This window comes from Zootoca vivipara, chromosome 13 (genome assembly GCF_963506605.1).
Source record: "Zootoca vivipara chromosome 13, rZooViv1.1, whole genome shotgun sequence".
NCBI classification, from domain to species: Eukaryota; Metazoa; Chordata; class Lepidosauria; order Squamata; family Lacertidae; genus Zootoca; species Zootoca vivipara.
The window spans coordinates 5,573,894-5,586,570 of NC_083288.1; the positions used below are offsets into that span (position 1 = coordinate 5,573,894).

Below are 12,677 nucleotides of genomic sequence, written 5' to 3' on the forward strand. Positions count from 1 at the left end.
CTATTCAGCATAAGGGAATTTCCCTTAAAAAAAGGGATAACTTGGCAGCTATGATCCTAATGGAAGGGGGAAATGAGGTGAGGTTTTTTGTTTTTTAGCCTGACACTGGGTTTGAATAACTGCCATTCTGAATAAAAGTGATTTCACAGATACACAATCTTTGTAGGAACTCTCCAATACTGAGAAAAAAATAGAAACCATGCAAACTAAAATCAAGTTTGACAGCAGCACACCCTAAGTCAGCACACAATAGCCATTCTCCCTTCAAATGGTAGTTCTTTAACAGCATGCTTCAAGCAACAGCAGCCGATAAAGCCAAGGCGCTCAAGTCATAGAGGCATCATCAAGTCAAAGTACATGAAGGGCTGTTAGATAGATCTTGGAGCAGTTTTGTTCTGGGTTGTACCAGGGGGTAGGACTTGAACCAACGAGCTCAAATTACAAGGAAAAGAATTTAGACTGGAAGCTTGGAAGATCTTGCAGGTGGTACAAGCTGCTCAACAGTGGAAGAGTCTGCCTCAAGAGGCAGTAGACTCTCCTTTGTCAAGAGATTTCAAAGTAGAGATTGGATGGCTACCTGTTGCAGTGGATTTCCTGAATCAGCGGGGGAAGACCTTTAATGTACCAACTCTATGATATAGTGAGAACTGGCATTCAGCATGCACCGGCCCCAGAAATATCCATGCATCATAACAGATGAAGTATTTTCAGGATTTTATTCCCGTCGAGGAAGAAGTTAACAATCTTACCTTCAAGTACAGAAGTCACATATATAGACAACGCATCCATCATCAGATTTCCAAAGAAACTATGCAAGATGCTGATCATGTGCATAGACCAGCCAAAAATGAGTATTTTTGTCCCACGGACCTCAATGGGAAAGACTTGGGCATGTGCTTTAACTCATCATTGAAATAAATGTGATTTAACAGTGATTAACTTGGGCTAGATAATGCTTCTGATTTCTTAACTTTTTAGCCACAAAATTGCATTTGGTGTATTATAAACCTATTAAGAGTTCTGTGATACATCTAAGATTGTATGCATGCCACGCCCACCAATAAAAACAACTTTTCATCTCCGCTTTCCCATTCACTCTTGCCTTGCCACTTATTTTGGTACCAAATCATCACAACTCTTTCAGAGATCCCTTAAGCATAAGAATAAGATTAAGAACAACAACAACAACAACAACAACAACATTTTCATCCCATCTTTCCTATTAAAAAATTAAAAAGATGATTAACAATAATTTAAACCTAATACATATAAAATACAAATTCAGGAACATTCAAATTGGGATGTGTACACAGGAGTTTGCCACTTTCCTGTCACCAATTTTGAAATTCTCAAGAGTTTCAAAAGCAGCTTGGCTCTTGGGGTCAAGGGGACAAGACGTTAAAAACCATCCAAGGTACACACATGGCCTAACATAGGCATGGCTATTCCAAGGTGCAGTCTAGCTAAAATGAAACATTTTAAGTCCCCCATGCTTAAATCTCCCATTGAAGCCAATTCATCTAACTTGTTTAATTTTAGCTGGAGCACATACTTTTCACATACTTTTAGTGTTTGGACTTTGTCGGCATTGATATACCAGGATCACACCACCAAATGCAATCAGTGAAATCAGAATAGCATACCAAATTTTGCCATTTGTTTGTAAGGTATCAAACCTTTATCTAAGCGAAAGGATTGACAGCAAAAAGATACCAACATTTTATGAAAGTGCGATACCTTGAAATCTCTATTGATGTATCTGCTTAAACAATTGAGAAGCAATTAAGAGATGCCAATTTGCCCTTCAAAGTTCATTGGCACTTACCTTCTGAGATCTGAGATGCCCTGCGAGTTGTCACAGGGGACTTTGGCTCCTCCTGAGAATCTGTTGAAGTGGGGCTAGCAGATGTCGGGATGGGAGAGGTTGGGACTGAAGAAGAGCTCAAGTTCAAGGACAAGTCACTCTTGCCCCTACATAAACTCCGACTTCTCAGCTCCTTCTCATACTCTTCAGCTGCCAATTTCTCCAAGTATTTGTATCTGGAAGTCAAATTCCAAAGGGGTTTCGTAAAGAAGGAGAAAACGGTTGCTGATGCTTGTTTATAGCTGAAGCACCTGCGAGGAAAGTTCTGACTTCCTGACACATGAGGTACACGGCGAAACTGACTGCTGGGCTAAACTTTGGTGGGAGGGGTGGGGCGGGACAGAAGCCACCAGAGCAAGAGGGGGGGGGGAGACAAAAAACAAGCCAAACCCAGCGACGTTTATAGTGCTGATGTCGAACAAAAGGATAATATTAAGCAGTCCTCAGATGCTGCACTTTGAAGAAAATTGTCTTCTTCCCCATGGAAATATTTACAAGCTCTTCCCTTTTCCTTCACAAAAATGTCTCTCGGATCCCCAAATGATAAAAGACCCAGTCCCAGTCTTGCTGAAGGGAAAGGGGAGGAAATTTTAGTGCCTCGCAGGAAAATAGATCTTGCAGAAAATAATACCACTTACAAATGTTTGGACTAAAAACTGTCTGAGTCTCTGAACCTGCTTCTATTTGCTCCAAGAGCAGTGCACTGGAATTCACTTTGTTCTCTCGAGAGTCTACAATGGAAACTTTTTTTTTTAATTCTAAAAGATTTCTCGGCCGGACTCAAGACATTCAATAGCTTGGATATGACGTCACATATAGTTTATTCATCAAAGTCAGTTGAAAAGAACAAAGATACATCTGTTTTGCATTTTAGGCAGGCAAGACTTGCTAACTGTTTATTAAGACCAGCTACCAATCATATTCGCCATACAATTCTTTATATGTTCAGACCAAAATAGCTTCGGAGTATGTGTGTCTTCCAGATGTCTGCTAATTTTATCCACCATTATTTGCCCACGGAGTACATTAATGAACGCAGATGTAAAAGCAGGCTCCTGACTCGGTTTGTCCGACTCAGAAGTGAACTGCTCACAAAGGTGAATCAAGACTAACTTCCTGCATCCCTGACTCTGTGTTTGGCTTCAAATATCTGACTGCACTAAGCATTTCATAACAATATGAAATGGGGCAGGATAGAGACCTTACTTCTGCAAAATGCTGCATTGTTTCTCAGATTCACAGCATCTTTTCCCTGAATCAAAACTGGAAGCATGCTTCAACTTCACACCTGAAATGGTTTATAGTGTGAAAGAGTAAAAGTTACCTGGCTCAGAGGACCTCACCTCCCGTGTGTCACTGTTTGAAAAGAGGTACACACTGACAAGAGACTAATGCAGAAATGCAAATGCAATGGGAAACCTCCCCTGAGTGTCGGCGATTCTGCTGCATCTTGCATTAGGAGGGATTGAATGATCCAATCGCGCCTAATGCAGAGATGGAGTAGATTGCCAGAGCTCAGTGGAAGCTGACTGGAAAGCAAGATGAGGGAATCAAGCGGATGCACAGCATGCAGTCTCCTTCTTGGGGTGGATGCTTTTAGGAGCCAATATAAACAAGGAAAGGTTGCGCTAGTGAACATTCCACCCAGTAAGGATGAGGCTGCCTTGCCACCACCCCCGGGAAATAACAGTGTCTGTTATTCAGTAAATACTAAATTATGTATATAGTCAATACATGCAGTTTCAAGTGCACAACCGTTACAGATACAAAGATATCTTTCATAAATATTATGCCGCATGCAGGGTTGCAGGATCTAGTTTCAAGGGTGTACAGAACCATTTCCAGTAACATAGTCGAGCTTTTTTCTCAATGTTAAGAAATTAGGGTTCCATGTGATGTAGAAGTGCCCACAGATTTTGGAAAGGGATTGTAAAGGATGGCTATAAAATAGGAAATACTTCTTGCATTTATACACAGCCAGTTCAATAGATTGTGATTCTCTATGCGAGCCAAGCTGTTACCTAAATAAGGCATTATCTCCCAGATGAATAGATGGATTCATAAGTGACAACAGGTAGCGGGGATTTGTAGCCTATTTGGGCTGAAACTCTGGTTTGGAATCGTGGCTGCACTGCTACCCGACTCTTCTGTATTGTACTGCCACCTGTTCCCTCCCTTAGTAGGTTAGAAGAAAACCATTCCAAGGGATGGGGAGGAGAGGGCTGCATATGCTTTGGCACATTTGGCAAGAAGGTCGACCACCATTTCTCCGAAGGATCGCTTATCTAAAACTTGGTGGAGCTGCAAGGAAATGGGTTGGCTGGCATCCATCTGTCTCAGGAGACAATGGATGACTTCGCCTTTGAGGGTGGAGTCAAACTGTTGTAGAGCTGCAGTGCCTGCTGTGGCTGTAGAGACCTGTAGTGAAAGACATGTTTTGTTGCAGCTGGGGCAGATGGAAGTGCCCGCTTGTGATGCTGCAGGTGCGCCATGTCAGTTCTTCTTTCTGCACTCTTGCCAGCAGTCATTCCTCCTCTGGTCACTGCTATGGATGCATGACCTGACTGATTGTATCCAGCCTCTGTTTGTCTTTTGGGAGGTTGCATTTTTAGGTTTTTTTTTTTTCAAATGGTATTTTGTACTTCTGGAAACCTTGGGAATCTCCCAAGCATGTTTATTTTATTTTATTTTTTAATAATTATTTTTATTAAGGATTTTCTTGAGTTACAAAGGTAGTGCAATGTCTCACCCCCCCCCAATGTATCATTTTTACACATCAATTTTACTTGTTGAGACATTATGAGGAAGGGGGGAAAGAGGTGGGTGGGATGGAGAGTTGGGTGGGGTGGATTGCCGATGTTTCTGTTTTTCTTGATATGTGTAAGGGGTTCGGCGTCAGCGACGTTTGTGCAGGTTCTCTGTTGTTTGTTCGTGCTTCCTTGTTGGCGAGAGAGGTCGGGATTTGTCGTAGGATGTGATTGTTCGTTTGTGGTTGGCTGTGATGATCCTTGGTTTCTTGTGTGAGTGGGGAGGGAGGGTGTTTTGATTAGGTTAGCCATATTGATTTGTAGGCTGGCGGTAAGTTTTTGTCATTGTCTTGTTGGGCTGTATAAGTGATGAAGGGGAACCATATAGGGGTGAAGGTGTCTTCTTCTGTTTGTCCCCGTGTCAGTTTCAGCTTACTGGTTAGTTTTTTCGAGTAGGGCTGTTTCCCATACAACTTGGTACCATTGGTCCATGTTTACTCCTGACAGGTCTCTCCAGTGTCTGGCTATGATGTTTCTGGTTGCTGACAATAGGTGGATTATGAGTTCTTATCTCCCAAGCATGTTGATACCAAACCTCTTATTTCTCAAATCTTGTCACCTGACTTCACTATTAGAAGGAGTGATGTTTGGACACCGGCATAGGGTGAAGAATGGGGAACATATGCAATGTGTGCAACATGATCAATATGTTCTATCTATTTAAAGAGGCAGTCATGTTAGCCTGTCTTTATGCAAATGATACTATAAAAATTGCAGGTAGCACTTTGCTCTCGTATTATTGAGGCTACAGTGTGTGACTTTTACCTATTGCCGTAGAAGCTCTCTACATGGGCTTCTCAGTTTCTCAAAACTCAAAATAGAGTGCTGTCCTTCCTTTGCCTTTCCAGCCATCCGAAGGTCTGGTGGAAGTTCTGAATCAACTCTAGCCTCCAAAGTCAGCAGCCCTCCCTGGCCACTTATTTTGCAGATTTCTCTGCTATAGGCTTCTTGTGAAGTAGCTGAAAGTCCTGGCTGACAGTTTCAGAAGTCTCTCTCTCTCTGTGTGTGTGTGCAATCCATATAATTATTTGTTACATGCCCATTATCCAGTAATAAACACCTTCCTTTTTCATGGCTGTGCTTGCCAGAAGGAAATAGCACGTGCATTTCTGATTTAAGCCATTCTTTACAAGTCTAATTGGAAGCATGTTTACAAAACCATGCATCTCTCAATAAATGACATAAGAAATGTAAAAAGAGGAAGCCAAAAACAGTGTTAAGTACCGACCTCTCTTCTCTTGCTTGTCTTAGCTCCTCTCTTTTGTCTAGATAATTACGACTATGAAACAGAGGTGCATAAAGTTACAGGGGAAATAACTTAAATAAAAAGCAGAAAAAGAAAAACATAGCAAGCAGTGAAAAGAAATGAAAGCAGCTAAAGCAAAAGAGATCAGATTAAAATACATTCTTTGATAAAAGAAATCTGTGGTGATGGGTGTGATTTTTAAATGTCAAGGGACACATTGCCACACACACTTCATTGGCACTATGCTGATAACTGATGTTTTTCATAGGAGAATATGTCATAGAATCATGGTGTTGGAAGGGACCCTGAGGGTCCTCTAGCTCAGCCCCCTGCAAAGGATTGAACCTGTGACCTTGGTGTTATAAGCACCATGCTCTAAGCAAATGTCATTAAGTCTCCAACCTGCATCAAGATTTGACCTGAGCTCTATGTCTTGTGAAAGGTATCAAGATTCATTCAGGTGAAAAAATAAGAAAATAAATATCTTATAAAAATCACACACAAAAAATATTTGTTCAGGTGTACAGCCACCATAGAAATGGCAACAATTAACGCTCAGGTGTTTATTTCATGAGGTGATGCTAAAACCAATCTGAGATTCTTTCCAAAGATTATGTGAATTACACTCTGGGGGGCAGTCTTGAGAATCCATTCTTAGATAGGTGACAGTTAAAGGCCTAGTTCTCACTAACTTATTGTCCGGCTGACACCCCTTCAGATACCTCCATACAAAAATATTCCCTTTACATAGAAGATGACCATTTCATTAACAGGCCAGAGGCTGGGGACTCTTTTGCCTCCTACTGACTTTACTTGACTTGGTATGTTATTGAGCTTTTCTGTTTCATTACAGAACCAGCAAATTATTTTTCTCTTTTGGAATTTATTAGGGCATAATCTTGCACTATGTTAAGCAAATTTACACATAATGAAAAGATGGTGAAGCAGGTCTCACCAGTTGAACACATTTAATCCCATCAATGTAATAGTGATTTTTCTGCCAAGCAAATTCCATTATTGGAAAAAAAACCACCCAGCAGCATACAGTAAAAACCGATTTTTCATGTTTTTAAATAAGCATTTATCTGCATGTGGTCACAAACAGCTTCTGAAGTAATTAATGTGTTTCAATAGATCTAAGAGAATTGACAGTGGCTTAAAAACTGTGAAGACAATGTACCGTATTATATATAATCGACTTTTTATTTTGTTCTGTGTATATTGCAATTTTTGTTGTTGCTATGGCCTGTTGGGAAATTCCATTCCACCTTTAGTGTAGACATGGAACTGTTGCGTGTCATATGTCTGTTTACATACCAGCACAGATTGCTGGGAACTTCCGTTTGTGTATAGCTTTCGAGTTTGAGTCTCTCTCTGAGGAGACGAAGGAGAGGCGACATGTTTTCTTTGTCCTGATTTATGCTTAATAAATCTGCTTGTTATGATGCTTTCACAAGCCTCCTCACGCTGCGTGCTCTGCTAATATAGTGTACTCAGACTTTTGAAGTCTGGGTCGCTGGTATATCTCGCACCAGAGATCGGGGGATCGTCCAGCATGTCGGCTGGAAGGGCATGATCCAGCTGGGGGCTAGCCAGCTGGCCTCTCAACCCCCTCTGGATGGTGACATGGCCGACACAAATAAAGTTTCATTTATTCATTCAGGTATTACCCTGTGAATCACCCTGAGACCTGCGGGTATAGGGCTGTATACAAATTTAAGTAATAATAATAATAATAATAATATTTCAACTGACTCCAGATACTCCAGCTCATTGACAAGGCTACAGGGATTTAAATGTATCAAAGCTATGAAGAGCAGTATTTTATGAAATGCACTTCATACTGTGTACTCTGTGACTTGTGGGAATGGAAACTGAGAAATAACCAGACAAACAGGTGGTTTATCACAGGCATAGGCAAACACGGCCCTCCAGATGTTTTGGGATGACAATTCCCATCATCCCTGACCACTGGTCCTGTTAGCTAGGGATGGTGGGAGTTGTAGTCCCAAAACATCTGGAGGGCCGAGTTTGCCTATGCCTGGTTTACCAGATGCCACAATTCCAAATTTCTCTTCATGTGCAAATGCAGGTCAGTGTGGAGATGCTACCATTTAGGAAGACGGATGGAAGGGTGCATATATTGAACACGGCAAATGACTTTTCAACTCTAGTTATATTAAGATAACGAATCATGAAATAATTTTCTGTCTTACTTGAACTTGTTTCTTTCTTCCCGCTCTATCCTTTGCAGCCTCTCCTCCCTCTCCTGACGCCGCCTCTCTCTTTCCGCTGCCAAAGACTCTTGGTGCTGCCGATACGACGATGTAAGTAGACCACCCAAAGACGGCCTGCAGACCAAGGAGAAATCAAATTGCTTCATATTTTTCAATAAAATAGCTTTTTACCTGTCTACTTTTTCTCATTCTAAATATACACCCTTGTGCAAATTAATTGAAACAAACAATGTAGTTTATTGTACAAAGCTCACGTATACATACATTAGTAACGGATATGACCTCCGCTATTTTTAAGCAGCATTTGATCACCATTTGGCATGGAGTCTACTAGTTTCGAACAGTTACTGTTGATTTTCAGATCCCTGTACCACACTTGAATCAGCGCCTGAATGAGCTTCTCCATAGTCGTACACTCTACAGCACAGAGGCGACTTTTGAATATAGCCCACAAATTCTCAATGGGATTTACGTCCGGGGAATTCCCTGGCCAATCAAGTACCTGTATTTGCTGCTCTGTCATGAATTTCTTCACCACTTTTGATGTGTGACAGGGGGCTAGTTCCTGCTGCAATATCCCAGTACTGTCAGGATACCTCTTTTCCCAATCTGGAATAACTCTCTTTCGTAGAACCTCAATATATTGTGGAGAGCGCATCATTCCTTTTATTGGCTGCAGGCTTCCGACACCATAATGATCAACTGACTTTTCGTGTTTGTTTTGAGTGCAGGATTACGAGTAAGATAGAAAACATGCTTTGTTTCAATTAATTTGCACAAGGGTGTATATACTGTATCCCAACATTTCAGCTGTCAGTCTTTTCCATATGTGACTTACGGCCACTCTGGTTCATGCTAAAAGGTGAATTACCATTTTGTACATACTCTGGTAGGGCTTCTGATTAAAACAACAACAACAACAACAACAACAACAACAACAACAACAACCCAATACAGTATTACACTAAGGGCCAAAGGGAAAGGATTACCAGTAATTTCACTAATTATGATCAGCCCCAAAGTAAAGACCGCTGAAAACCTTTCTCTTTCATTGAGGCAAGCTATTTTCAGGGGTGGACTTTGGTAATCTTTGCTAATATGGCACTCTGAGCCAGGCCAAATTTGGCTCCCCCAAATGGATCTTCTCAATTCTGGACCTTCTCAATTTTGCACCCTCTCGGCTTGACACCTTGTGTGGGGGAACCACCCGCGCTGGCCTAAATCTGCTCTTTCGTAACTGTTGGGTGCACACTTCATTCCAAAACAAAGGTTGTCAGCAGGGCCGGATTTAGATTTGATGAGGCCCTAAGCTACTGGAGGTAATGGGGCCCTTTATATGTGCGGCTGTCCTTTGTCAACAACAAATTGTCACTGTTTTTTTGTGTTGAATATATGCTATATGGTAATTTATGGACATAAGAGGTATCTAAAGCCATTTGCACATAACAAAGTATGTATTTGATCATAGTGATTGTTGAACTGAAATAGAATTAAGAAGTGATATTTTAGGGAGCAGGCTAGCAGGTGGGGCCATTACTTACACCAGAGGAGCCTACACAACACAAAACACTGTTGCTGTATGTAAGGTAAAGGTAAAGGGACCCCTGAATGTTAGGGTCCAGTCACGAATGACTCTGGGGTTGCAGCGCTCATCTCGCTTTACTGGCCGTGGGAGCCGGCATACAGCTTCCAGGACATGTGGCCAGCATGACAAAGCCTCTTCTGGCGAACCAGAGCAGTGCATGGAAACAGTGTTTACCTTCCCACCGGAGTGCTACCTATTTATCTACTTGCACTTCATGCTTTTGAACTGCTAGGTTGGCAGGAGCAGGGACCGAGCAACAGGAGCTCAACCCTTCACGGGGATTCGAACTGCCAAACTTCTGACTGGCAAGCCCTAGGCTCTGTGGTTTAACCCACAGCGCCACCCACTGTATGTAGGTTTTATTTTATTTGTTTTTTATCTTTTATTTTGGAAATGTACATCCAGTGGTTTTTTCCCCTTTAATTTTTTTGGGGGCCCCCAAGAGAGTGGGGCCCTAGGCTATAGCTTGTTTAGCTTATACATAAATCCGGCACTGGTTGTCAGTCACTGGCTAGGGGTGCCACCACTATGACTTCACAGCTCCTAGGGAGCAGTTGGAACCTATGTCCATTCTCAGAGAGCATTGCAAGGCAGCATCTGAGATGGGCCCTTCTTAATTCAGCCATTGCTTTGCAAAGGTGGGTTTGGCGACTGCCGCACAGATGTCTTCCTTGCAACTATGCCTTTGCCATAACTTGATGCTATTCATTTTTTTTTAATACCCATCCATAACTCACATACCAGTGTGCAATCCAAAAAGTCAAAACACCTAACACAAAAATAAAATGACAAAAACCCATTAAGAAAACTGCTTATTAGCAGTTTCCAGGCAAAGCAGCACCCTGCTGGAGCGACAGAGACAAAACATGCAAGTTAAAACAAGACAAAGAAGGAAGTTATTGTTATGGCTGAACTGAAACTGCTAAATGTTTTCCATGAACACTTTCTGAAAGTGCTGAGAATTACATCCCTGTTTCAATTATTTTTTGGCCCTCCCTCTAAACGTGTTTGCTTGCTCATTTAAATTGGCCTCACTTTTGGTAACATTATAACATAGCTAAATCGGATTGGCTAAGCCGTACCATGGTATCATCCTTTCAGTACTTGATTCCTAATTGGGTGGGATCCCCCAATGTGACCAATACAGGAAATTGCAAGGGGCAACTCTGGGGGGTGGGGGGTTGCTGCATGACACATAAAATCAAAAAAAGTGTAGCTCTTTTTCTAGAATCAACAGTGGAATAAAAGGCTCACTGCTGGCCATGTGATTTGAACTTTGATACAGCCATCTGTTAAAATGTAATCAAAGGACCACATGTAACTGTACTCTCTGAAATCGAGGGTGGTCCCTTTTCCCTTCTAGGATGTTACCTAGAAGCTCCAATTCCAGGAAAAGAAATCAAGATGGGCCATTTCAGAAGGGCTTATCAAATTCTTGCTTTGGAGTCTCAAGATTGCTGCCACTGTAATTAGTGGGTGCATTTTTACAGATATTTGTAAGTGAAAGCAGATGTGGGGTTTTCCTGATCTACCGGTATTTCATCAAGGCATTCGCAATATCCCAAGTTTGGAATGAAAGGGTTAGCTGGGGAGAAAGGAGGAACTGCAGCCCCTTTCTCTAAAAACAGAATAAGCTAGGACCGGTGATCATTGCCACTATTTTAAAACACTTTGGCTTGTGGATGTGCATACAAATACTCAGTTACGCAAGACGTGACAGCTTTTGCCCCACTGGCAGCCGAGCAATGCAAGTATGATTTCAAGGATTTCTGCGCATTGAATTCGAATCCGTTACATCCCACGTGGATAGACATTATGTAAGGGGGAATAAAACCCGATATCCCGTAAACCTTGTTTCTGACACAAAATTACAAATGCAATATCATTGTGCGACTGCTGTCAAGCTAGGTCTGAGCTAAAAAAGGTTGTGAAATGTTTACCAGACGACAAAGGCTTTATCCCTTTATCACTGGCTTTTCAAGGTGGGACTGTCGAACGGGGCCAAAACCATTTCCTAGCTCCAAAGGCCATAAAGAAGAATGAGGGAGCTGCTTCTGCAGAGAATCTCTTCCCTGCTCATCATTTTATAAGAGACTCCCCAGCTTAAAAGAGGCGCGAATCCTTCTACTCTCTAGGCAAATGGCAGGGGGTGAGCGGTGGTCAAGGATTGTACTGTTTCCTTTAAATTGCCCCCCCCCAAAAAAACCCAACCTTGCAAATACACCATTTAAACAAGGCAACTGGCAGAGGCAAAAGGGAAATGGTTATAATCCCAATAGCCTTATACTAAGCTAGACTATATGTCCATCTAGCACAGTATTGTTGGCACAAACTGGCAGCAGCTCTCCTGGGTTTCAGACAGAGGATTAAACCTAGGACCTTCTGCATAAAAGGAGTTGCCCTACAACTCTTCCCCAAAGACAATCCCTCCCATGCTTTGATAAATGACAAATGACAACTAAGCGAGGCAACACACTTCTGACTGGTTGGATCACCCTTGGGATCAGTCCAGAAAGCAAAACCCTCATTCTCGCTCAGCAACATTTGTTCTCGCCGATGATGCCACTGCACTAATTACATGGTTCCTGATTGACTTGGGTTAGAGGCGGATTTAGGGGAAAACGACTGGTTCAGTCACACTGGGCATAGGGAGTGGGTGGCTCTGTGGGCTAAACCACTGAGCCTCTTGGGCTTATCAATTGGAAGGTCGGCAGTTCGAATCCACACGATGGGGTGAGCTCCCGTTGATCTGTCCCAGCTTCTGCCAACCTAGCATGTCCAGGAGTTCTTTACCTATATATATATTTACTTAGAGCCTCGGGGGCACCACAACAATGATGTAGATGATGTAGAATGCACAGGGTTTGCACAGGGCAACGCTGAAATTTTAGATCCCAAAGTTAGGTCCCAGGAAGGGAATGATAAGGGGAAATGGAAA

General features: G+C 42.2%; 1 protein-coding gene across 13 annotated transcripts in view; it reads right to left on the reverse strand.

Annotated features, from left to right (window-relative positions):
* FHOD3 (formin homology 2 domain containing 3) overlaps positions 1-12,677 on the reverse strand; it is a 310,284-nt gene that overhangs the window by 62,481 nt on the left and 235,126 nt on the right. For 10 of the 13 annotated variants that reach the window (XM_060282210.1, XM_060282206.1, XM_060282212.1 and 7 more), the window contains 3 exons: positions 8,134-8,268; positions 5,900-5,950; positions 1,826-2,040 (listed from right to left, as the gene is read on the reverse strand). In XM_060282210.1, coding sequence (XP_060138193.1) covers positions 1,826-2,040; positions 5,900-5,950; positions 8,134-8,268 — 401 coding nt within the window. The remainder of the gene's footprint in view (positions 1-1,825; positions 2,041-5,899; positions 5,951-8,133; positions 8,269-12,677) is intronic. The other 3 variants (XM_060282209.1, XM_060282218.1, XM_060282217.1) reach the window with 1 other exon arrangement.